At 39.5% G+C, this 26,291-nt stretch overlaps 2 protein-coding genes across 2 annotated transcripts; both read right to left on the bottom strand.

The window, feature by feature from the left end:
* Window positions 1-256: 256 nt before the first annotated feature.
* LOC148300079 (uncharacterized) lies at window positions 257-19,492 on the bottom strand. Its single transcript, XM_088275296.1, has 13 exons — window positions 19,340-19,492; window positions 16,986-17,528; window positions 16,385-16,528; window positions 14,377-14,529; window positions 12,455-12,625; window positions 11,741-11,833; window positions 11,492-11,647; window positions 10,566-10,748; window positions 8,252-8,400; window positions 7,376-7,568; window positions 6,623-6,770; window positions 4,730-4,839; window positions 257-3,176 (listed from the first exon to the last, which is right to left on the bottom strand). The coding sequence occupies exons 2-13, from the start codon at window positions 17,443-17,445 to the stop codon at window positions 982-984; spliced, it is 4,155 nt and encodes a 1,384-aa protein (XP_088131422.1). The 5' UTR covers window positions 17,446-17,528; window positions 19,340-19,492; the 3' UTR covers window positions 257-981.
* Window positions 19,493-20,663: 1,171 nt separating this feature from the next.
* LOC148300078 (homeobox protein SAX-1-like) lies at window positions 20,664-24,663 on the bottom strand (the record flags this gene model as incomplete). The annotated part of the gene is made up of 2 exons (XM_088275307.1): window positions 20,664-22,959; window positions 24,497-24,663. Coding segments are annotated over 2 exons (731 nt in total), but the record flags the coding sequence as incomplete, so codon positions are not given.
* Between the last annotated feature and the right edge of the window lie 1,628 nt (window positions 24,664-26,291).

The following is a 26,291-nucleotide window of genomic DNA, read 5'->3' as shown; positions in this document are numbered from 1 at the left end:
TCAGGGTTTTTCCATACACCATTTTTCAGGCATCCTGAAGAGATGGCTGCAGCCTTGTTCTTTTGCCCCATTACTCCACATCGAAGATCCGTTTGACAATGCAAAATGCACACAAATGAAAAAAAACTTGCCATGTATATTTTTTTGTGTAAATAAAAATGACGCACCATTTTAACGCACTTCAAACGCTAATTTGAAGTAATAAAATGTTTTTCTATCATTAATTAATTGAATTAAATGAAAATAAAACACTGTATAAGACCACTTTCGATTTTATCATCAAAAACACAACTGGTTTCGAGAACTGCACATGTTTCCATCAAATTTTTGAAAGAAAGTTTGTATTTTCGCCTGTTAATGAGAACATCTAGAATTTTCAATACTATGTGCTGTGTAAACTGACTGTTCTATCAATATGAACAAACATGATAAGTCTGCTATATCATTACTTAAGATAACAACCGTAACACTTATGTTCAGGTATAACAAAGTATACCCGCAATCAAAGAAACATTTTAGTAATAAAATGTTAAAAAACGATTTAAGTGAACTAATTTCTGCATCACCCTGTGAAACGACGCTCGGGTGCAGTCAGTATCTATTCGTATTTCAATGAGCCATGCATGGACACTTGCAAATTGTATTTCGGACAAATTTCCAAGTTTCGTCTTGTGCTGTGCGGAAAAACAGAAGTATCCAGGGACGACCATAGATCAAAATATAACAAGTAAGGCATAATGCCCCAAAATTGCCACCAACTATTGTATTTTTTTTATTTTTAATAAAGAGGTAAAAGAAATATTTGTGTTTTTTATTATTTACACAAATATTTCAATTTCATACTATTTCTGTGAGCCTAAGCGGCTCATTATTAGAAATAGGTATCAAATTGTGGTAGAGTGGGTTTGAACCGAGAAACTCTGACTCAAGAGTCCGCGACACTAACCACGGGACCACAGCCCGACATTTGCATTTGACATTTTACAGACTGTTCCCAAACATCATCCGGTCGTCGTACAAGCTGAGCCTGTTTGAAGACGTGGACTTGCTCTTTTCCTTAGCTGAGGATGTGCGCTTGATTCTCGGCCCCCCGAGGCTTCCGCGGACCCTCCGCACGGAGGGCGGCACGTCTCCCGGCGTCTTGATCCTGTCCGCGGGGTCCTTGAGCCTCGCCAGGTCTGCGGAAGAGGAGAAGATCTCGCTGACCAGCTCCAGAGAGTGCTGGCGAGAGAGGTTTTGCTTGATGCTCAGTGGCCGCGTGATCTTGGATTCAAACACTTCGTCGCGCAAGGTCGAGTCATCCGAATCGCTCGCCATCTCCGATCCGTTTGTCTTGCGGAAGACATCAGATATGACATTATCGTCAATGTCTATCAAGCTATCGTCTATATCATTCTTACACAGTGATAAAACAGAACCGTTTCGAACCAGGTTGATCACGGATACGTCATTTCTATCGATGATCGAACTCTTTCTCCGTATATCCCGAAGCGAATTCGCGACATTCACAGTCAAATTTCTGTTATCCCCTTCTAAAAGATGTTCGCTGGATTCATTTTCAAAGTTTTCATATCTGCCTTTCGGCGCGTACTTGTTGCAAAGGCTCGTAAAGCTGCCGGCGGCGGTTTTGGTCGGCACCTCATCACAAGGGGTGCTCAAATTCTGTTTGGGTTTTTTCTTGTTCTTGGCGTCGAATCTCTGCCGCATGGTGATCTTGGATCCGCCGTTTTCGGAGAGAAGAAGCATGTGCTCGTCCTCGCTGTTGCTAGAATAGTCAATCGCATTCGGATCATAGTTTTCTACTTCGTTATTATCATAAACGCAGAAATTTCCCACCTCAAATTCGCCGCTGTAGGAATTCCTATTGGCAGACTTTGAAGCTACAGAAGCCTCTAGGTTAGTTGAGAGCCCATTTCTGGTGGAAAACATCTTTTCGTCACAACTAAGCCTTTTAACAGATAATCCATTTGGTATAAGATTGACGATATTTTCTTCAGCGGCCTTTACATATCCATTTGCGAGCTTTTTATTTCTTTCCGCATTAGATCGTGCGGGCAGCAATGCTTTCCCGTTTTTATGCTTCCAACTGCTCTTGTCGTAATCCTTGCTGTTGACATCGTTGCAGGTGCCGTTCCGGAAACTAGTCTTCGGCACGATAACCGCAAAGACCTGGTTTTTGATCGGATTCGATACCCGGGAGCTCCCGGGTAGTTCCTTGAACCCGACTATGAGATTGTCCGCCTCGCACCGGTTCTGCGTCGCGGGAACAGTCCTATTAGGCGGAGAAAGGGTGCAAGTATTATCTAAGCGTTGAAGATTATTCCAAGTTTCCGGATCTAAGGCGGAGCTATCCTCGGACAAGCTGACGGAATCTATCCCGGGCAAGCTGGAAGGCCTGTCAACAGTCAGATTATCGGAATATCGCGGGTAGTTGATGATGAAATCGTCGCGGTTGATTTTATCATCCAGTATAACAGAGGTCTTGATTTTTCCGTTTGACGTATTGATGGGTTTTCCGTTAGCTAAGACGAGATTGACTTCGGTTTCGAGTGGTCGGCTCTGGCGGCTTCTCTTCTTGAAGACCTTGGAATCGAGCAGCCGCCTGAGGTTGCGAGTGGTCCACCTAGCTCCGCCCTGTTCCATCTTGATATTAGTGCGCTTGGATACGTGACCGTGACTGCATTCCCCGCTAGTAGCATCCGTGCTACTGACGTCATTTTGAACATATCCGACAGGCGTTACTGGCCGTACAATAGTACGGAACGCATCATCGTGCAATGGATCCAGATTGATCAGATTCGATGAATTCTGGTTGCCGAAGCTTCTGCCGCGAGCCGTCGATATCTCTGTCTCATTTCTTGAGAAGTCCTGCGGCTGATGACGTAGATTAGTCCCTGTGACGGACTGCTCCGTCCTTATGAAGTCGTTGGTCCCGTACCCGTTTCCGGAAGACCCCGAGGAATTGGCCGGCATGTCCTTGAGGGACTTGTCTATGAGACGGTCGCCGGGGCCCGCGGTGGCGAGGTTCCTCTCCAGACAGGGGTTCCGGCCCTGGTACGGCTGCAGCGGCTGGAGAGGCTGGATGTCGAAGACGGCCGGGTTGGGAAGATTGGCAGACGATATGATGTTGGAGTTTTTGTCTTCTACGGAACTGGGGCTGTGTGAATTGGTCGTATCTAAAAAGAATAAAATACATACTCTGAATATATAATTTCCTCCTGCTGAGAATGCTTACTTACTTACTTATAACCCTTATCCGCACCCGATCGTGCATAGGGCACTGCATCGAATTGACGCAGTGTTATCTTGATCATTACTTACATGAAAGCAAGGTGATCACCTTGGGCTGAGAATAGGGTATTATTATCACTTGTGAGGAATATCTAATTTAACATACTCAACCTATAAAGGATTGTGTAAGACTCGTGCAGTGTTTATAACAGCCGATATAATCAATATTTTATTTCATCATTTTCTTTTGCAAAATTCACCTTCGTAAAAACGTTGTTTTCGTAAGTTTGTCACAGAAACGAATCCACACTACTACTATTACAGCTCTATAAAGCAGATACATAAAGGGATACATACGCTTCATAATTTCTTCTCCATGTTATAATGGATAAATTTAAACGTGTTTCACTCTCTCGCTGCTCACTGATAGTGTGTGAAGGAGACGTGTATTTACCAGTGCTTACTATTTGTCATTTTCTTATTACATAAAGACTTTTTGTTTCTCTATTAGTGTGTTCATTAGTGTATTTTTATATTAGATACTGTATATATGTATTATGTTAACACATTGTGTACGGTGTGCACATATTTGTGCGTTTCAGAAACCTTGTGTGGTGGCGGGGTGCACATTTTGTGCATTTCGGCTACCTTCAATTTAGTATACAAAAAACACGTCATAAACTTCTAATCTCCTGGCCTTTTTGCTTTTGTTGTGTAGTGGATACATGTCGTTGTAATATAAAAAATAATACTCATATTTACTGGTTCGAAACATAGCTAATGGTCGTAATCTGTTTTGAAGGAAATGTTACAAATTAACTTTAAACAATGGATACAGACAATGCGTTTTTTTCTTTGTCCTAAAATGAAATAAAATACAAAGATCATTTTCCTTTACTTAGGTCAGCAGTTGGTACTTACAAAGCAATAAACGCGTGTGGGGAAAGCCCATAAATCATTTTTTATTCGCAGATTTTGAGTTTTCGGCGGTTGTTGAGCTGTGTTGTTATTTTCTAATATTTTATTAGTGTTTTTAACATTTTTTTTACTTTTGTGATTTGTGGACTAACATGATTTTATTTTGAGACGTTAGAGACCATTTAACCGTTTTTGTATTGTTTTCGAGTTCAACCTCAGAGCATTCTCGTATTATAATAAAACAGCTGTCTAATGTCGCCCGCCTCAAGATACAGTTTTATCAAAACATTGCCGTAACTAATGTGTTAAAGGCTTTAGCCGTTCAATAAATAAATAAATAAATAACACACCCGAAGATGCAAAATTTTATGACATAGCGGAGTCCATTTTACGTTTTATTAAAATATGTAAGGTTTAAACCTTCATATCTCCCTTAGTTCCCTACAGATTTCAATAAGAATCATACCGATAGTCTTGCGATTTTTCATATTTAATTTATAAGCCAATAAAACAACATTATGAGAAATCCCAATTGTAAGACCAGCCCATTAAATGGTTTAACCGAGTGCAAAATTTGTACCATGATTGGAGTTGGGCGGCCTCAAGTCATTGCTGTTGATGGTGGGGGAGGGGGCCGGCTTCAGGCTGCGCAGCTCGCTCAAACGCTCCACCACGCATACGGCCGTCAGTCTGAAAGTTTAAATTGATGTTCAGCAAAGAATTATTAAAATATTATTATTTATTAAACCCTTATCCGCACCCCAATGGTGCATAGGGCACTGCTTCATATAAACACAGTGTTATGTTGATCATTAACACATGAAGGAAAGGTGATCAGCCCTCCGCTTCAGGTACCAGTCCAGGGTAATATTGAATAAATATTACAGTGAAAAAATCACTAATATTTATTTGACCCCCCCTGGGAATCGAACCCGGGACCTCCAGAACGGTAGCCGAGCGTGCTGACCATTACACTACAGAGGCGGACTAAATTAAAATATTGAATAGTTTGATCTCCCTCAAGTCCTTGCAAACCAAGCTGTATTTGAGAGCGTTTTTTATGGCTTGGTAATAAAATCGCTACAGATTTTACCGTATTATAATGCTAACAAACATAACAGCTTCTTCCTCAAGACTAATAAATCATCTCCTTCTTCTTCCGACCCTCTCATGCACCCGACGGTGCATAGGGCACTGCATCATGCAGAAGCAGTGTTATCTACAATAGATTGTCAACTATACAAAAAAAAAACAGTGAAAAGTTCTGCGCTCCAAGTCCAGGGTAACGTAAAATAAACAGTAAAGTGAAAAATCACTTTGTTCGTTCAAAATCTTAATCACCTCTAGTTATTCACAAATTGTATTGAAATTTTAACACGGTGCTGCACTCAATTACCCGTATATTTTTAACTATGTATATAAATAAAAACGTGAAAAGTATTTTTACCTGTGAGAGATAAAAATGTGTTTTTTTGAACAGCGTTTTCGAGCTGTAGTATATTTTTAACATGATCAAAGAAAACAAAAGAAGAATGTGCGACAAAACGATGTATGATAGATGTACGAATAGTGAAATAAGGAAGGAATGCAAAGCTGAGATAAGCATTATCGATAAAATTAAGAAAGGTGTGTTGAGATGGTTTGGACATGTGGAACGAATGAGTGAGGAAAGAACGGTAAAACAAATTTATGAGGCGAATGTTAGCGGGAAAAGAAGCACAGGAAGACCGAGAAAAAAGATCAGGTATGCCAAATACTTGAAAGTGGTCAGGTCAGGAGTCGTAACAATCGGCGGGTATGTATGAGGAGATGCATGAACGTGGAAGAGGCGAAGAATGTTTGCAAGGACAGAGTGGTGGGGCGCTCTATTCTCTCTGCCTACCCCTGCGGAGAAGAGGCGTGATGGTTAGTTAGTTAGTTAGTTAAGAAAACACTTGTTTTATACCACTTGAGTTTTATTAAAGACTACATGTTTCGGAAGTTAAACTTCCATCATTCAGGTCCGTATAGTAACTAAAATATAAAATATAAAATTGTTTTATTAATAAGGAGAGTGGAAAGTTAGGTTAAGTTAAAACCTGAATTCTAATAATAATTTAATAAATAATATATTGTTTCAAAATTCTTCACCTTTGCTTGCCATTTTTCCTTGGTTTTCAAACTCCGCCCCTTGACTAACCCCCTCCCCCTTACTTTCCCCTCTCCTTATTTATAGAACAATTTTATATTTTAGTTATTATACAGACCTGAATGATGGAAGTTTAACTTCCGAAACATGTAGTCAAGTGGTTTCTTTAATCATTGTAACATGTCTTACCACAAAGTTAATGCCGAAACAATAAATAAAACATTTTGAACATAATGGCAACAGCGAACAGCGTGCTTCTTGACCGGCCAGTGAGCCCCGCAAGAGGCCAGACTGCATATTCCCGTTTCCCGAGGATCCGCTCGGTGCACAGCGCAGCGATCTCACCTGGCTTCGGCGTCGTGGTCCCAGCAGTCCTCGCACGTGTCCCTGGCCAGACGGGCGCCGCGCGTGTTGAGCAGGCGCGGGGAGAACAGCGGCCGTGCCTTCCTCCGGGCCACCACCAGCTGCATCTGCTCCAAGGACGGCTGGTCCCCTGCGGAGATGACAGACGCACATCTCAGTTTAGTTTTTTCACAGATTTTTTAAAATATATATTTTAAAAAATGTGGATAGTATAGGATCACGGGATCACTTAAAACAAGTCTACGATGGGCCGTTTTTCTCCAGCTCCAAAAATATTTAGTATATTTAAAAAAATAATTAAACAATACCTTTTCTTCAAAATGCAAAAACAACACTATCTGCCCTGTAGCGGGTAAATATTAAGTTAAAAATATGCCTCTCTTGCTGGGATATAGTACATTTTATAGGCATTCCGAAAACACGCACAACTAAAATTTGACAATTTTTGATTTATGACGTTCTTGAAAGGAGTGAGCGAAATGTCAAATATGATTGACATACAACGCTGTTTGCAAAATAAAAACATCTTTTGATAGAGGCATTAATTTTGGCCACCCTGTTTTAATTGTAAAAAGGTATAGGAAAATAAACTGAACATTTGTTGAAGTAAATCAAACAGGGACTAAATTACAATCTTATTTTATGACGTTCTTGAAAGGAGGTAGCGATATGTGAGCAGATACTAAGACAAGTCTGAGCACGTCGATTGGCCTTCCCGGGGAGGTGAGCACTCACCGACTTGCGCGTGGTAGGGCGGCGCGTAGTCGTGCGCGCCGGGCGCGGCGTGCGCGGGCGCGCAGCGAGACAGCAGCTCCCACAGCACGAGCGCCAGCGCGTACACGTCAACGGCGCGCAGGGCCGCCCCGCAGCGGCGCAGGTCTAGGGCACCCTCCAGCGCCTCGGGCGCTAGGTAGCGCAGGGTACCCGCCTGCAAACGCACACAGTAAGACTGATGAAAAAGTACATAAAATCTTCAAACCCTTATCCGCACACCGATGGTCCATAGGGCACTGCATCATATAAACGCAGTGTTATCTTGATCGTTAACACATGAAGGCAGGGTGATCAGCCCTCTGCTTCAGATACCACTCCGGGATAGTATTGAATAAATATTAGAGTGACAAAATCACTAATATTTATTTTCATCCCCCCTGGGATGTTATTTATTTATTGAACGGCTTTAGTTTATTTATTTATAGAATGGCAAATGGGTTGCCGTGACACAGAGTTGACTGAGTTGACATGGTTACAGGTTTGACATGGCAACTGGGTTGCCGTTGCACAGAGTTGACATGGTTACTGAGTTGCCGTGGCATAGAGTTGACATGGTTACAGGTTTGACATGGCAACTGGGTTGCCGTTGCACAGAGTTGACATGGTTACTGGGTTGCCGTGGCACAGAGTTGACCGACTTGACATGGTTACAGGGTTCACATGGCAACTGAGTAGACCGGGGTGACATGGTAACAGGGTCTACATGGTAACTGGGTTGACGAATCAATTAACGAAAAAAATCTCAGCACTTAAATAATTAATACTGCCAGGAGCGCAGGACTGATCAACTGGTCTTCATACAGTCGATATGACGGTTAGTCATATACTGTCACTCACCTCCTGGATGCGGTGCTGTTGCGGGGCCTTCCTGCAGTCGGGTAACGCCATGGCAAGCCCGAGGTCGGCTAGACAGCAGCTCAGGTCGGCGCGCACAACCACATTGGAGGAGTTCACGTCCCGGTGTACGATGCACGGCTTGTAGTCACCTACAACACACCAACAACAAATCACGAACCACTTCTGCAAAACCGACCAATCCAAGAGTTGTCCGCACCGTCCATACAAAACTTGTCTCAAAGTAGTGTGGGCGTACATGAACGGCCACGCTTATAACTAAAGCGTAGATATTTATTTCTAAAATGGCATTTGGACTGCCATCTTTGCTTGTATTTAACCGGATCTACGCGGCTCGCATAACCGTATGTGTTTTAATAAAACATGCCCCATACGCGGCTGACATAACCATTTGTGTTTTTACTTTGCTCCAAGTTTCGAACCTCAGTTCAACTTGGAGGGATTTTTTCATGGTGTGGAACTTTGGATAAAATAATACGTCGATCCTTGGCCTTATGACATCTGTTGAATTATCTGATTAATAATTTGTAACATCACAAGGATAAATAAAAGAACAGATCCCTGATTTTTCTTGCGGGCGGTAATTAGTCCGCGCCATAATCACGCCCTATATCTGTCTCACTCTCGACGCTACGCATCGCCAGTGGGTAAGAGTGACACACGATGCGTGCTTTGATTTATTTATGTTACGATCTAATTTGTTTATATTACGATGTATTTCAAGAATAATGTGACACAAGTGTATTATAGAGTACCAAAAAGGCACAATGAATCCCGTTGAACGTTTTTGTTTAGGAAAATAAATTGTTTCTTAACTAAATACATGATAAAAGTAATCATTTTAAAAACGGCGAAATACCGCCGCGTACGGGCGTCTCTCAGGAACAAAGTTGACGCGGTTAAAAGGTTAACCTAACTGGATCTAACAGGTGAATTGAAATTCCCCATTTATGAATTAATAATTTATTTTTTAAAATAAAATTAAACATTTATTTGTATAAACTATAAACATACATATAAATACATATACTGTGTGCAAAAATTAAAAAATTTATAAACATAATTAAGTTTTTTTTGCAGAGACCCACCAAGCCACCTTGTGTGTCTTGTCGGTGGAGTATTTATACATATGTTTTTATCTATTTTAGTGTCCGCCTCTGTAGTGTAGTGGTCAGCATGCTCGCCTACTGTTCTGGAGGTCCCGGGTTCGATTCCCAAGGGGGGTCCAATAAATATAAGTGATTTTTTCACTCTAATATTTATTCAATATTACACTGGACTGGTACCTGAAGCGGAGGGCTGATCACCTTTCCTTCATGTGTAATCGATCGAGATAACACTGCGTTTATATGAAGCAGTGCCCTATGCATCATTGGGGTGCGGTAAGGGATTATTATTATTATAAACATACATATAAATACATATACATACTAACTCTTGATCATTCACCCATTTCTTTATTTTGCCTTTGTTCCATATTTTATTTTGACCTCTAACCTCCGTCGGTAACAAATTAAAAATGTTTGGAACGATATATTGCTGTGTTCGACTTCCATATTTATTATTAATTCTTGGGATAACTTTAGTATTCTAAGAGCTAAATACTGAATCCATATTTTTTGTACCTATAAAAATAATAAAAAACAATTAGCTAATGTATGGAAGTGAAACATGGAGTTGGCAAAAGAAGGATGAAAGTAGACTGAATGCAGTCGAAATGCGATCTCTCAGAAGAATGTGCGACAAAACGATGTATGATAGATGTGCGGAATAAGGAAGGAATGCAAGGCTGAGATAAGCATTATCGATAAAATTAAGAAAGGTGTGTTGAGATAGTTTGGACATGTGGAACGAATGAGTGAGGAAAGAACGGTAAAACAAATTTATGAGGCGAATGTTAGTGGGAAAAGGAGCAGAGGAAGACCGAGAAAAACATGGCACGATCAGGTATGCCAAATACTTGAAAGTGGTCAGGTTAGGAGTGGTAACAATCGGCGGGTATGTATGAGGAGATGCATGAACGTGGAAGAGGCGAAGAATGTTTGCAAGGACAGAGTGGTGTGGCGCTCTATTCTCTCTGCCTACACCTGCGGAGAAGCGGCGTGATGGTTAGTTATAAAAATAATAATAAGGAAAATTTTCCCATTCATTTTGTTACAATTTAGTCAGTCACTGCTTGAATGCGGGTTGAAAAGGTCTCGTTTATGCTGCGTACTAGGATTTCCATACATCCTTTGGCACCCCCCTTTTTGATCGAGTGTAATTTTTGTGTGAGCGGGATGGGCGGGACACTCACCGTCCTTGTGTATGTGCGTGTGCAGGTGCGCGAGGGCCGAGGCGACGCCGAGCGCCATGCGCGTGTAGGTGTCCCAGTCGAGCGTGTGCGCGGTTAGGTAGCCGCGCAGCGAGCCCAGCGGCGCCAGCTGCAGCACCAGCAGGTGCTCCTGGCCCCCGTCCAGCGTGGGCCGCACGTCGCACCCTGAGGAGGGACACCAAGCGGACCATCAAAGATTTTATCCATTTTTGGGGTTGTTGTTGCACTTGACAATGCACGGATGTGAGTGTATGAAAAGTATTATGCTTGATAGAAAAATGTTTTTAATTTTAGATTACTAGACATGTCACTTAAAAGGCAAGATATTTAATAGGAAATTGGCTTACATTTTAACAGTAAAATGTCTAGTATTTTAACAGTAAAATGTATAGTACTTTAACAGTAAAATGTTTAGTAATTAAACAGTAAAATACCGAGTATTTTAACAGTAACATGTCTAGTATTTCAACAGTAAAATGCCTAGTATTTTTTAAGTCAAATTACTTGCATTTTAACAGTAAAATGTCTAGTATTTTAACAATAAAATGCCTAGTATTTTAACAACCAAATGCCTAGCATTAACAATAAAACATCTAGTACTTTCATAGTATAATGTCTAGTATTTTATAGTCTAGTATCACGAATGGTGAATATTATACAGGTATAAATCAATCCCTCAAACCAACCTAAGTAAATACCCAGACTTCCATATTCTCCTAAATCTACGTTAAGACCATCAATTCACATTCCAATTCGGCACTGCAAAACCCAAAAACGTCACCCTTTTCTCTATTTTCTGAGACCAGTTTTCAGATTCAAATTCGGCACTGCAAAATCCAAAAACGTCACATCTATTTTTTCGAGATCAGTTCTGATCACTTTCCGGGAGACCATAAGACCCAACGTACCCAAGTAGGCGAGCAGGTTACTATGACTCATGTGCGGCAGGGAGTAGAGCTCTCTTTCCCTCGTCCACAGGGCAGCTCTGGCGGCCGGGACGGCCTTCACAGCCACCGGGACGCCTCCCAGAGATCCTCTCCACACCTTGGCATGGCGGCCTTCGCCTGGGAATGAATGATTGTAACGACAATGATAAAATTATGGACTACTGGCTTTAGAAAGGTAGAATAGATGCAAATGAAGGATGTATGCGTTACCGATATTGTCATGAAGCTTCAGATTGTCTACGCAGGTGGAGCTGCAGGAGAAGCCGGGCCCGCCGTTCTCTTGAACCGTACCACGCTCTATATCTGAAAACACAAATAAGTTTCAATTACATGCACACTCTGTATTTTCAAGATACACACTTCTGAGCATACTTTGTGCCCATTAGATACACACTCCCAAGCACACTTCACACTCTCAAGATACACACTCCCAAGCACACTTCACACTCTCAAGATACACACTCCCAAGCACACTTCACACTCTCAAGATACACACTCCCAAGCACACTTCACACTCTCAAGATACACACTCCCAAGCACACTTCACACTCTCAAGATACACACTCCCAAGCACACTTCACACCCTCAAGATACACACTCCCAAGCACACTTCACACCCTCAAGATACACACTCCCAAGCACACTTCACACTCTCAAGATACACACTCCCAAGCACACTTCACACTCTCAAGATACACACTCCCAAGCACACTTCACACTCTCAAGATACACACTCCCAAGCACACTTCACACTCTCAAGATACACACTCCCAAGCACACTTCAGACTCTCAAGATACACACCCCCAAGCACACTTCACACTCTCAAGATACATACTCCCAAGCACACTTCACACTCTCAAGATACACACTCCTAAGCGCACTTTGATCCCCTATTCTGACACAGCACAGAACTATCGACTCACTGATACTTGTAGTGGCGTTGGCCTTCCCGACCCGACAGCACAGCAAGACGAGGAGAGCCCCGCTGATGATCACCAGACTGCCGAGCCCCATGAGCACCGCCTTGCCCAGCAGGCTGTCGGGGGTCTCCGCTATCACTAGCGGAGGCGGCGACTCCTCGGTCGACGGAACAGCTAAAAATAAACAACAAAAATCAAACGATGAGATATTAATATAACTGACTAACTAACTGACCATCACGCCGCTTCCCCGCGTTTCAAAAGTTATGCTTCGACCGTCAGATCTAAATATATTTTTGCCTGAAGATGGAAGCATAGCTTCCGAAACTAGTCATTATAGTAAAAATATAAAGGTGGGGTCTGACCGGAGCATTTCGTCCTGCTTTGACTGTGGATGGAGCACTCGGCTCACTGTACTGACTGTTAGGAGTCCCCACCATAACACAAGCACTAAAAAGCAAGTATTTTTCTTTTCTAACACAAGAACACTTACTCTAAATTGATAGTCGATGTCAGGGGGACCTCGGCTATCCACACTCAAAACACAGTAAGAGACATTTTTTTGTAGTACATTTTTGGCGCATTTTTGGACTAAGAATGTTCTACATAGTCCCAAAATGCAAATAAAATGTAACTAACCACTACGCCGCTTTTCCGCAGGGGTAGGTGGAGAGAATCGAACGCCACACCACTCTGTCTTTGCAAACATTCTTCGCCTCTTCTACATTCATGCATCTCCTCATACATATAATAATAATAATAAAACCCTTACCGCACCCCAATGGTGCATAGGGCACTGCTTCATATAAACGCAGTGTTATCTCGATCGTTTACACATGAAGGAAAGGTGATCAGCCCTCCACTTCAGGTACCAGTCCAGTGTAATATTGAATAAATATTAGAGTGAAAAAATCACTTATATTTATTAAACCCCCCTGGGAATCGAACCCGGGACCTCCAGAATGGTAGCCGAGCATGCTGACCATTACACTACGGAGGCGGACAACTCATACATACCCGACGATTATTACGACTCTTGACCCGGCCGCTTTCAAGTATTTGTCATACCTGATTGCAACATATATAATAAAAACCCTTATCCGCACCCCAATGGTGCATAGGGCACTGCTTCATATAAACGCAGGGTTATCTTGATTGTTTACACATGAAGGAAAGGTGATCAGCCCTCCGCTTCAGGTACCAGTCCAGGGTAGTATTGAATAAATATTACAGTGAAAAAATCATTTATACTTATTTGACCCCCCCTGGGAATCAAACCCGGGACCTCCAGAACGGTAGCCGAGCGTGCTGACCATTACACTATGGAGGCGGACATTACACTACGGAGGCAACATATACATTAATATTTTTATTTTATTATTATTATATATATATATATATATATATATATATATATATATATATATATATATATATATATATATATATTTATATATGTATATATATATGTATATATATATATATATATGTATATATATATATATATATATATATATATATATATATATATATATATATATATATATATATATATATATATATATATATATATATATATATATATATATATATATATATATATATATATATATATATATATATATATATATATATATATATATATATATATATATATATATATGCGGGGTGCGGATAATGGTTTTATGATTATTATATTAGTATGTTTAGGAGTCGTAACAATCGGCGGGTATGTATGAGGAGATGCATGAACGTGGAAGAGGCGAAGAATGTTTGCAAAGACAGAATGGTGTGGCGTTCTATTCTCTCTGCCTAACCCTGCGGCGTGATGGTTAGTTAGTTAGTTAGTAATGGGTCTTCTATGGGTTTGATGAAAAAATCACCCGACAACAATGCGTTATTGCGGTAACGGAATGGAATAATACCTGTATCAGGTGGAGGGGACATCGGAGACGCATTGCATAGGTCGGACTTGCAGCAGCAGAACTTGGTGGCCGGCTTGGCCCTGAGTGAAGGCCTCTCCGAAGTGCAGTCCCCCTTGGAGCAAGACTCGTGGATGTCCGAGGACTCCCAGCAACCTATGACACAGTAAATCATACAAATTCTAGTCTTCTAGTACACAACCATGATACACAATTTACCCACAACGAAGGTTTGATAGTCACAAGAATTAACAATAAATATGGGAGTCCAACACTGCAATATATCGTTCCGAACCTTTTTTAATTTGTTGCCGACGGAGGTTAGAGGTCAAAATAAAATATGGAACAAAGGCAAAATAAAGGAATGGGTAAATGATCAAGAGTTAATTCCATGAAAATCGTAATATAGTTTTTTAAAAAATCTCTCTTTTTTTGTGTGTATATTATTTTAAAATGGATAAAAGCATTGCAGATGCAAATTAGTTGTAAATAACAGAACTGTTCAACAGGTGATGAAATTCAAGTATCTCGGAGTTGACGTCAGTAGCTAAGGTGACCTCTATGGTGAGACCCAGAAATAAATTAATAAGGCTGCAGTTATATCCGGATGCCTCAGAAACTCGGTGTGGAGGAACAAACACATGAGAATAGAAAGTAAAATGAAAATATACAAAACATGTGTTCGACCAATAGCCACTTATGGGATTGAGGCAAGAGCAGATACTTCCAGAACTAAATCTCGACTTGGAACCTCCGAGATGAAGACTCTCTGATCCGTAACCGAAAACACATTGCGAGACTGAGTAAGAAATACCGACATCCGGAGTATGTGTAAGACGGAGGAGATCGTGAGGTGGGGACGACAACGAAGGCGATACTGGAATGATCATGTAAACAGAATGTCAGATGACAGACTTCCACGTATCGCCCTTCAAGGAATCCCTGAAGGACGCAGCCCCCCAGGCAGACCTCCGAAAAGGTGGAAAGACAGCTGGGAGTCAACATCCCAAGAACTACAAGCGGAGGTATAAACAGATCCTTACGATCTAGAAAAAGAAGAAGAAGGATAAAAACAATAAAAAATGTAAGTAAAAAGAACTCCACCGACAAGACACACGAGGTGACTTGGTGGGTCTCTGCAATTTATTTTTTTTAATTATGTTTATAATTGTTCTTTTAAATGAATGTATCGTAGTCATACAGGAGAAAGTGGCCAAGTGCATTTTTTACAAAAACGTGATTATTGACTATTTGATATCTTACTAGCTTAATAGTGCCCTGAAAAAATCCCAAAGCGATTTGAAACTTGGAAGTATAATATATTGACTTGTTAGAAATGACTAACTGCATTGATGTTTATTTTCTTGCCAAGTAAAAGTGACTTAAATGGCCCTCCTGAACATTTTACATTTTGTTAGTTGGTCACTTTCTCCTGTACGACTACGATATATTCATTACAAACAATATATTCAAGGCGTATACATTAAAAAGTAAGGCAGAAAATGCAGAAGAATCCCGCTTTGGAAAACTCCTTCAGACACATGGAACAGATCAATATTCAATGTGATATTGTTTAACATTGCGGTAGCTCTTCCTACATGGATAACCATTGGCAGGTTGGTCCTGTGTATAGGAATAGGAAACAATATATGCCAACGCTGTCTTAGGTAACTATCGGGAACATACAGGCCAATGCTCTGGATAATTTCAGGATTATACCGTGCAAAAATCGATAAAAATGCATAGTCAAATACACATTTCTTCTAGTCTCTTAAACTATATGAAGCTTTTACCACTAAGATAGGTCATGACCTACAAGACTCTTGATATGGGTTTGAGAGTGAGCTATGATACAGAGGGAGGTCACAACAGACCTAATATGGTCGCAGTGACATAAGGGATGCAAGATCCCTTGACCTCATAAAAAAATATTAAAAACCACCATGGATACAACCTTACAGACAAAGACGTCTCGTACAGGCACATGAATAATATTTTTGCTCGGGTATACCTTGTCCAAGGATGGATATCTCTCCAGTTTCGGGGGAGTGGCTCCAGAAGGCGTAGCAGAAGTCGGTAGAGCTGGCGCAGTGCTCCACGCGAACCACGCCCTTTCCTTCGATGGTCATGTTGCTCAAAACGGACTCCGTTTCCTCTGAAAACCACAAACAAACAAAGTTAACAACAAACCACAAAAACAACATTTTTCGTGTTTTGCTGTATGTGATTATATTATTAAAGCGGTCCGCCTCCGTAGTGTAATGGTCAGCACGCTCGGCTACCGTACCGGAGGTCCCGGTTTCGATTCTCAGGGGGGATCAAATAAATATAAGTGTTTTTTTCACTCTAATATTTATTCATTATTACCCTTGACTGGTACCTGAAGCGGAGGGCTGATAACCTTTCTTTCATGTGTAAACGATCAAGATAACACAGCGTTTATGTTGCAGTGCCCTATGCACCATTTGGGTGCGGATAAGGATTTGCAGATGTATGTGATTATAATCCAGCATCTCTCGCTCTCTATCAACGGTATGTTTAAGACGCTTTTAAGCGTTTCCCGCAAACAATGTATAAACAAAACTTTAAAATTTACAATACTTAACACTCACCATAGTCAGGGTACTCAATCCCATCATAATCATACATCTCTTTGCCATTGATAATCACTTTTCCGGAATGAGCGACGCTGTTATATGTGTGAACACATAACCTAACTTTAGCAGGATTCTTTTGCACATCTTTCCCTAAAACGGAAGCTTTAAAAGCGTTCACAGCTTTTCCGGAACCACCTTCTGTGTCATTTTTCTTCAACTCACTAGTCGCCTGCCCATCCTTGTCCAAAATCGGCCATTTTGTCTTATCAGTAGACTCCGGGTTAAACTCGTTGTCATATATGTACCGGACATGTCTCAAACGATCATTCTCCCTCGATCCGTCGTTGTTTTTCGATCTCAGACCGTCGAGAATGGCGGGATTTGTGTCTAGTCTCGTTTTCGGCTTCGGAAAGGCGTTTGCGATATTCAAAACCAAAATCGCAATCATGATTGAAATTATATTCTGGTAAAACATCGTGGCATATGCACTTGTAATTTACAGCATCAAAAACGGTAAAAAATTGTCATCTTTGTTTGTGTAGCATCTGTGTTCGGGGCCTGGAAATATATCATTTAAATTAAACAGTAATTAAGATGACCAAACATAAAAAAAATATAAAAATAAAAAGTTTAAAATAATTGAGTTTCAACGATCATTCCGTTAATTTATTCAGCAGTTACTTTGCGGCAATATCAATCCATTTATTTATTTAATAAAATTTTTTGAATAAAAGATAAATATTTCGCTCACTCCTTTCAAGAACGTCATAAATAAAAAAACTTGATTTTACAGGAGAACGTTTTTAAAGTTTAAAAATATAATACAATGTATTAAAAATAAATACTAAGCCACTTATTGAACTTTTTACTGTGTAACAGATCTTTTTAGGTAAAACCTGAAGGTTTTTTTCTCCATTTGAAAAATATTAAGTAGATTTAAAAAAATAATTAAACAATACCTTTTCTTCAAAATGCAAAAACAACACTTTCTGCCCTGTAGCGGGTAAATATTAAGTTAAAAATATGCCGCTTTTGCTGGGATATAGTACATTTTCTGGGCATTCCGAAAACATGCACAAATGAAAATTGATAATTTTTTATTTACGACGATTTGGGCATGTGAATTGAACGAGTGTAGAAAGAACAGTAAAACAGAATGATGAAAATCTAGTTAGTGATAGAAGCAGAGGACGACCGAGGAAATCTTGGTATGATCAAATATTTCAAATACTTGAAAGCGATTGAAATAATCGGCGGGTATGTATGAGGAGATCCATGAATGTGGAAATGGTGTATAATATTTGCAAAAGCAGATTGATGTGGCGTTCTATCATCTCTGCCTACCACTGCAGAAGCGGCGTGATGGTTAGATAGTTAGTTTAAATAAATAAATATTATGAAAATAGATGTTTAAAAAAAAGTGCATTATATACATTATTTTTTGACATCTAAATTTAGATGAAGAAGAATATGGATATCTGGGCGTTTACAGGGCTTACGACCGTCATAGGCTGGCTAAAAAAAAATAGCTCCTAATTGGAGATAATCCAGATTTGTGGACAGGTATTAGGACACACTCAAAATGTTATGAAAAAGTGTATTTACTATCGAGTCTAAGTTATTATTTTTAATTAATTAATTAAAAAAAGAAAATTTTGTTTTTTTATTATTTACACAAATATTTCAATTTCATAATATTTTTGTGAGCCTAAGCAGCCTATTATTATAAATAGGTAATCGAATTGTGGTATAGAGTGTTTTCGCACCGACAACTCTGACTTGAGAGTCCGCGACACTTACCACGGGACCAAAACCCGACGAAAAAAATTAAAACGAAATGTTTTGATCGTTATATATTTTTTAAAAACCACGGTTATAAATTAAATACACGAACAAATTCGAAAACACTATTGCGCAAATGCGTAAAACGTAAATAAACAAACGCACATTTATTTGCGCAGTTTATAATTTTGGCGAACATTGTTTATTGTAAATGGTGTATGAAACGACGCCCTTTGCAAGCATGGTCGGATGAAACAAAAGTGCAACCGACACGAGACAACAGGTGCATTGAAAATAGCAAATGTAACCGGCGTCGTAATGTCTAGACGGGAATATATCGATTTTCCAATCGCCCGAAATCAAAACTGCGCGCAATAGAAACACAACGCAAGTCCAAACATATATTAAACACTCCGAGTCAAAAAAACAAACCGTCGTTAGCACACCGAGCGAATTAAACGGCCCGCAAAAACAAAAACAAAAAAAAAGAAACACAATTTAAATGCACCACCGGACGAAGCGATCGGACTGCGCTCGTAAAATATTTATATCTAAAAAATACACTGTATAATGGCTGCGATACTTACGGCAGTCGGTGCGATTATCAAAATGCATCGAGTGCAACCGTTTGTACGTGACATGACACAGCTTTGTGTATTATCATATAAACATTTTTATTTGTTTGACGAAGCTGTCAAAATCGGCGTAGGAGAGCGGCGGCCATGTTTTATCTATACCACGTGATCTCATTTGATTCCAACACGCTTCTAACGAGAATATTATTTCTTGTTAGTTTATTTGGTCCTACTTACTTCTTGACAGCAACGTGTTGGAATCGTAACATGTGTTTTTAATTTACAGTGGAACCTCTCAAAAGGAGTTTAATTCGTTCCATCATCTTACTCGTTAAGCGAAACATTTTTTACCATAGAAATCAATGTAAAATACGATAATGCGTTCCAAGCCGAAAGAAAACTCAATTTTTTATATGTATTTTTTAACGTTCATTAAAATAAAATTACTCATAACTTGTTAAATAGTGTAAAAACGCGGAATATAATTTAGATTTGAAAAAAACGGGGAAGAAATATGAATTTATGACAAATAATTAATCCCTGTTAAACTAGAAAACTGTTTTAAGACATTTGTCTTTGCCGACGCTTCAAAATTTGGCAAAAATGTGTCACAGCATTATCATTGAATAAAATTGTACCACGAATAGCCACCTCCTTATTAGGATAGTGCTTCTTAGTATATGATGCAACAGTTTCCCATGCTTTTAGCATTTCTCTTATTGCGCTAGAAGATTGTTGCTCTGCTACTTCTTCCTTCTCCATAATTTCTTGCTGTGAAACACGATGCAACTTGATAAGCTCTTCGGTGGTCAGCTCTTGGCTGAACTCTTTCATGAGCTCTTCAATATCGTTATCCACGTCGAATCCCATGATATTGTCTAATGACACAATCTCGTTAACTCTAGACTCCATAGTTACTGATTTAAAATCGTATTTGACAACACTCTCTGGCCAAAGTTTTTTCCAGGCAGAAGTGAGGGTCCTCTTGATAAACAGCCTTCCCAAGCCGCGAAAATCCCGGTTCACAAGTAAATGTCGTGAAAAAGGGACTTACCCTTCCTCTGTTACTCGTTATGCGAAACATCGCTCGCTAAGGGAGCAACTTTTTCAGTTTTTTTGCTGGTTATGCGAATTAGTCGTTATGAGAGGTTCCACTGTATTTTTATATTATGTATGTAAGTAGGTACCTACTTTAAAGCGTTTTATAATATTGTAGCAATATTCAACAAGAAAATTATAACGACACATTTTCAAGACAGTTTTAAAGTACCTACCCTGTAAACATCCACGGAATTTTTTTTTTGTAATTAAAAAAGAACACAGATTATTTCTTGCAAGCATTTATTACGTAAACGAATAGGTATATATACATACAAAAAATATAATTAAATCGTTTAAAAATATTTATAGCTTGTAGACACACAAAAAATACTTAATCTGAGTTTTGTATATAAATAGATTTGTTTTTATATATATAATGGTACAGACTGACCGGAGCATTTCGTCGTAACGTAACGTCGTAACATCGCTCGCGGCGAGCATCAGCGAGCATCCCAAACTATGGGTGGAGCGCTCGGCTCGCTGTACTGACTATACGAATGCTCGCATCGTAACGTGTTGCGTTACGATCAAATGTGGAGGTCAGTCCCTACCATAAAATACTTGTCATACAAAATATGAATTTCAGAAAGTTGCATATTCACTACGTTTGCGAACCAGTAGGGCTACGAACAGGTTGATCTGACAGCAAACACATTGCAAACTACAGCGAATCACATTTTTCAACTTATAAAAGATCAAATTTCGATAGATTCTTCTTCAAACCCTCATCCGCACCCGGTGGTGCATAGGGCACTGTATCATGTAAATACACTGTTATCTTGATCGTTAACACACGAAGGAAAGGTGATCAGCCCTCCACTTCACCGGTCCAGGGTAATATTGAATAAATATTAGAGTGAAAAAATCACTTATATTTATTCAACCCCTCCTCCGTGGGGAATCGAATCCGGGACCTTCAGTACGGCAGCCGAGCGTGCTGACCATTACACTACGGAGGCGGACCTTCGATAGATGCTTCCCGAAAAAACAAAATAAGTGTCAATTTCAGGAACATCGTTTTTTTATAATAGCAAAATATAAACATTTTAAAAGGGTTGTATTTCAATTCTAACAAAAGAAGAAGTCTAATGGGATGGGAATTAGAAGTCTGAGTATTTACAGGGTTTACGACCTGTCATTCGCTAGTTTAACAGATACTTTATACATTGTGGAACTAACATTCACCGTTCTTACCCATGATTGACAACCACACTACTTAAATTTTGAAACCCATACATTGGTGGCGTAGTTGGATAAAAGCTAGACTGCAAAACTGCCGACGCAAGAATAAATACAAGAAAGGTTTTTTTTCAATTGGTCTCGGTATTTGTGATGTATTTTTCACATTTACCTTCCCGATCCATACTTATCCTACCTGCAGACAAGCTTTTAAATGTAGAGGCTTTGCGGATTATACCTACCTTTTATACGGAAATTATACGTCGCATCACGTGCGAGTTCACGGGCTGTATCTGCATTGAAAGCTGTCCCACCGCATGCCCAGATCTGATACAGAAGCATCTAGGCTTCCTGACAGATCTGCTCTTGCTAAGCAATTTTTTTTAAACTATGTTGCGAAATTTATTGAAAACGTGAAACAATATAAAATTTTATCCCGATTTTAGTGTGAATTTTCATTTAAAAGCTTTCAATATACCTGTCACTGCCAATCTATATAAATACAAGATTGTAAGTCCATCCCCAAATTTTCTAGAAGTGCCCCGGTGTAGGCAGTGAAAGGGATTAGTATTTAGTTCAATTAGTCAGCTAGATCCGATTCAGACCCGACGTTGTCCGGTACACAGACGCCCACAACCCCGACCAGCACAGCAGACAGACACGGAACAGTGCAAAGACATTTACGGATAATGGTCAGTCATCGCATTTCCACTTTATGTGTGATTAAATCAACTGTAGATACAGGCTGTATCTACAGTTGATTTGAGCACACATCTAGGTAAAATTATTCAAACACTAAAGTTCTCTTCCGAGCGTTTTTTTGAGTCCTCGCTTTCTCCGCGCCCTTCAACGTTACTTTTCATATAATCATTTTGCAAATTGGCCAAATTAGTCGCTGAAGAATTCTCTCCGACGAACTGGTAACCGTTATTCGGTTGTCTGTATGGGTAATCCATTTTACTGACGCGAATAGGAGTAGCTGTTTTCACAGCCTCGAAGTCGTACGGCTTGCTCCAGTGGGGCGTCATTGCTGAGTGTTGGAACACTTGCGGGCCGAACTGCGCCGGGTGGGACAGCGGCATGGCCCGGTGCGGGCTGGAGGCGCGCCCAACATGCCGCGCGCCCAGATGGGCGGGCGGCATGTTGGGCGTGGGCCTCGACCACTGGGCGGGCGGCATGTTGGGTGCGGGCAGCTGGTTGGGGCAGTTGAATATCCAGAGCCGGTCGCCGAGGAACATGGGCCGGGGGGCCAGCACTCCCATGCTGCTGTAGTACTGCTGGGCGAGCAATTCTACGTCGTTTGTGTATTTTCTCTTCCACTTAGTCCGACGGTTTTGGAACCATATTTTAATCTGCAAAAACACACGTTTTAATTATAATTTATTCATAAAATCCTATTTTAAATTATCACTAAATTACGATCTATAACCGGAAATACATTGCGAGACCGAGTAAGAAATACCGACATCCGGAGCATGTGTAAGACGGAGGATATCGTGAGGTGGGGACGACAACGAAGGCGATACAGGAATGATCATGTAAACAGAAAGTCAGAAGACAGACTTCCACGTATCGCCCTCCAGGGCAACCCTGAAGGACGCAGACCCCCAGGTAGACCTCCGAAAAGATGGAAAGACAGCTGGGAGTCAACATCCCAAGAGCGACATGCGGAGGCACAAACAGATCCATAGGATCTACAAAAAGAAGAAGAAGACTAAATTACGATGGTCTGCTGGAGTGTCCCAAAAGGCATTGTTCCGCAAAGTGTGTGCCGCGGCACACTGGTGATTAGTTGATGTGCCGAGGAAATAAGTCTAGTTTTGTGAAAATAACGCAATTGCTCCAAATTTGTATTGCCTGTGCTCTGTTAAGTAGTCTCACATTTCCCATTAAACGTAATATGTTAAATATGTTACCATAATATGGTAAATATGCACCTCTGAAATGTCTTAATTTGGTAGGTGTACCTTGAATAGAAAAATCTTCATCTTTGATGAGATGTCAAAAAAATTATATGAAAATAACTCCTGTAATTGAAGATAATCCAGATTTTGTGAACAAGTATTTGGACACACTCAAAATGTTGTGAATAAATTATCTGGTCAAATTATAAGCTGAAATAATAAAAATGAAAATGATAATTTCTGGCGTTTCTCATGTGTGTGATTATAATCCAGGATTCGGACCTCACATACTAATAAAAGAGTTTCTGCTCAGTAAAAAGCTTATTTTCACCTCACTAATAGATGTCTCTAGTGAAGTTCTAGTGATTCAAGAATAATGTTTCAAAATTGGTTCATATATATAGAACTTCCAAGAATTTGAGTAGTGTGGTTGTCAATAATGGGTAGAATTGGTGAATGTTACACGTGTGTAAAGTGATCACTTAAACCAACCTTTGACGGTCGTCAGTCCCGTAAATGCCCAGACTTCCATATTCATCTTCATCTTTGATGAGATGTCAAAAAATAATATGAACAGAAAAAATCCGGAACATTGCCCTAAGGGACAAAATAAAAAGGTCACACAATCGTGGAAGCTTTGCTGTAACTTACATCAAGAGTAAAGTAGAGGAAAGGCAATTGAGATGGTATGGGCACATAGGACGCAGAGCATAGGCTATGCCTACTCGTGAGTGGATTTACTCTTCATACTTAAAGTTACTATAATTTCATGTAATTCATGAGTGAAAATTCTAGGCAAAACACCCGCGTTGTTATAGAGTAATTACCATTAATTCTACTATAATTTCATGCAAATTTGTGCACCATTAGCGTGATTAAGTAATCGATTCCAAAAAACGGATCAAGTAACGACTTCTTTCACACGAATCGTTATTTAATTCGGTTTTTGAATTCGATAGCTTGTATTTATTGTCCATGATAATACCTGTGTCTCTGTAAGCCTCAGGTTCCTAGCCAGCTGCAGCCGTTTGGCGACAGACAGGTACTTGTTCCTCTCGAACTCAGTCTCCAGAGACTTGATTTGCTGGGCCGTGAAGGCGGTCCGGGGTCGCTTCTTCCGGTCGGAAGACCCCCCCGGAGAGTCCTGGGCGTCTGAGAAATAATAATCGATAGTCATTAGTGATCACCGAATGTATTTTTTAGTTTTTTTTTGTCAACCAGTGAGAAACTCACGCCCTATGTAAATTCACATGTAAATACATACACCTAAGTAACTTGACTGCTAACTTAGAATCAATGAAATGTATAAACTCATGCCTCTAGCGGGATAGCGAATGTTTTTGCCTAGAATTTTCAATCATGAATTACATGAAACTATAGTAACTTTAATCATAAAGAGTAAATCCACTCACGAGTAGGCATAGACTATAAAAGCTTAAAAATTGAAGCCTAAGTGACATGATAAGCGGTGTTGCATTAGCTTGCTTATTTCAAGCAAATGTATACAGCTAGAGAGCATACTCATCTTGAGCATACTCATAAGCATGATTGATAAGTAGAATGTGTATCTGTACCTTAAGTAAATAAAACCCACAATTGGCATTCCGATAGAGTATTTATTATAAAATTTTATAAAATTGGATCTGGCGGATTTTTAAAGTAAGCGACACATATAAAACAAAATTACGAAAGACGTTCATATTTTCTCATGTACCTACCTCAGGATCATTCCTCAGTATCATACTGGCAACATTTAAAGAAAAATGTAAATATGTACTAAACTCGAGGAAAATATTTGCTTTCGTCTTTCAAATGAGTTATCCGCACTGTACCACTCCGTAATTGATTGCAAGGTGCTTCAAAATTCACGATAAATTACTTAACCCCGCATTATCAAACAGTTAAGTACCTACCCACGCAGTTCTCGCCAGGCTATTAAAAATAATAAAAGACTCTCGACTGGCAACACATGAAAGCGCGGCAATTCCGATCTGACACGACGTTACGGGGGCATAAATAACCGAAGTCAAAACACACACTTAAATCCGTTATATTGTCAAACTAAATGTCGGGATCGATAAATACACACGAAATGTGGCCGCGGAGTCATTCCGAGATGAGAATACGACAAAAAAATGGGACATACATCATAAATTAAACGGGACTTTGAACAGGGCTGCCACACACTCACATACTGATTTACTTTTAAATGAATATTTACGTTTTCATTGTGTACTTCATTCATTCAAACCCTCATCCGCACCAAAATGGCGCATAGGGCACTGCATCATATAAACGCACTGTTATCTTGATCATTAACATGAAGGAAAGGTGATCAGCCTTCCGCTTCAGAAACATTGTATACTTGTGTGTATATATATATATATATATATATATATATATATATATATATATATATATATATATATTTATTTATATATATATATATATATATATATATATATATATATATATATATATATATATATATATATATATATATATATATATATATATATATATATATATATATATATATATATATATATATATATATATATATATATATATATATATAAATATATATATATATATATATATATATATATATACATATATATATATATATATATATATATATATATATATATATATATATATATATATATATATATATATATATATATGTAATAAAATAACTAGGTACCTACCTATACATTTTATTAAGTACTTACAAATAGTACCTACATAAAACAGTTCTACCACCAGATGTCGCATGC

This window comes from Brachycentrus maculatus, unplaced genomic scaffold (assembly GCF_059751285.1).
Source record: "Brachycentrus maculatus isolate JH-2025_06_01 unplaced genomic scaffold, ASM5975128v1 h1tg000839l, whole genome shotgun sequence".
NCBI classification, from domain to species: Eukaryota; Metazoa; Arthropoda; class Insecta; order Trichoptera; family Brachycentridae; genus Brachycentrus; species Brachycentrus maculatus.
Note: the sequence above shows the minus strand (reverse complement) of the source record. Positions and strands in the feature narration are given on the sequence as shown.

Bases quoted from the DNA above. Each gene is read 5' to 3' on its own strand.
- LOC148300079 (XM_088275296.1), bottom strand. From the start codon at position 17,445: ATGTTTTACCAGAATATAATTTCAATCATGATTGCGATTTTGGTTTTG. The intron at 8,401-10,565 runs GTGAGTGTCCCG...GGTGTGTTGTAG, and splicing joins CACGCACATACACAAGGACG to GTGACTACAAGCCGTGCATC. The intron at 6,771-7,375 runs GTGAGTGCTCAC...TCATCTCCGCAG, and splicing joins GCCCTACCACGCGCAAGTCG to GGGACCAGCCGTCCTTGGAG.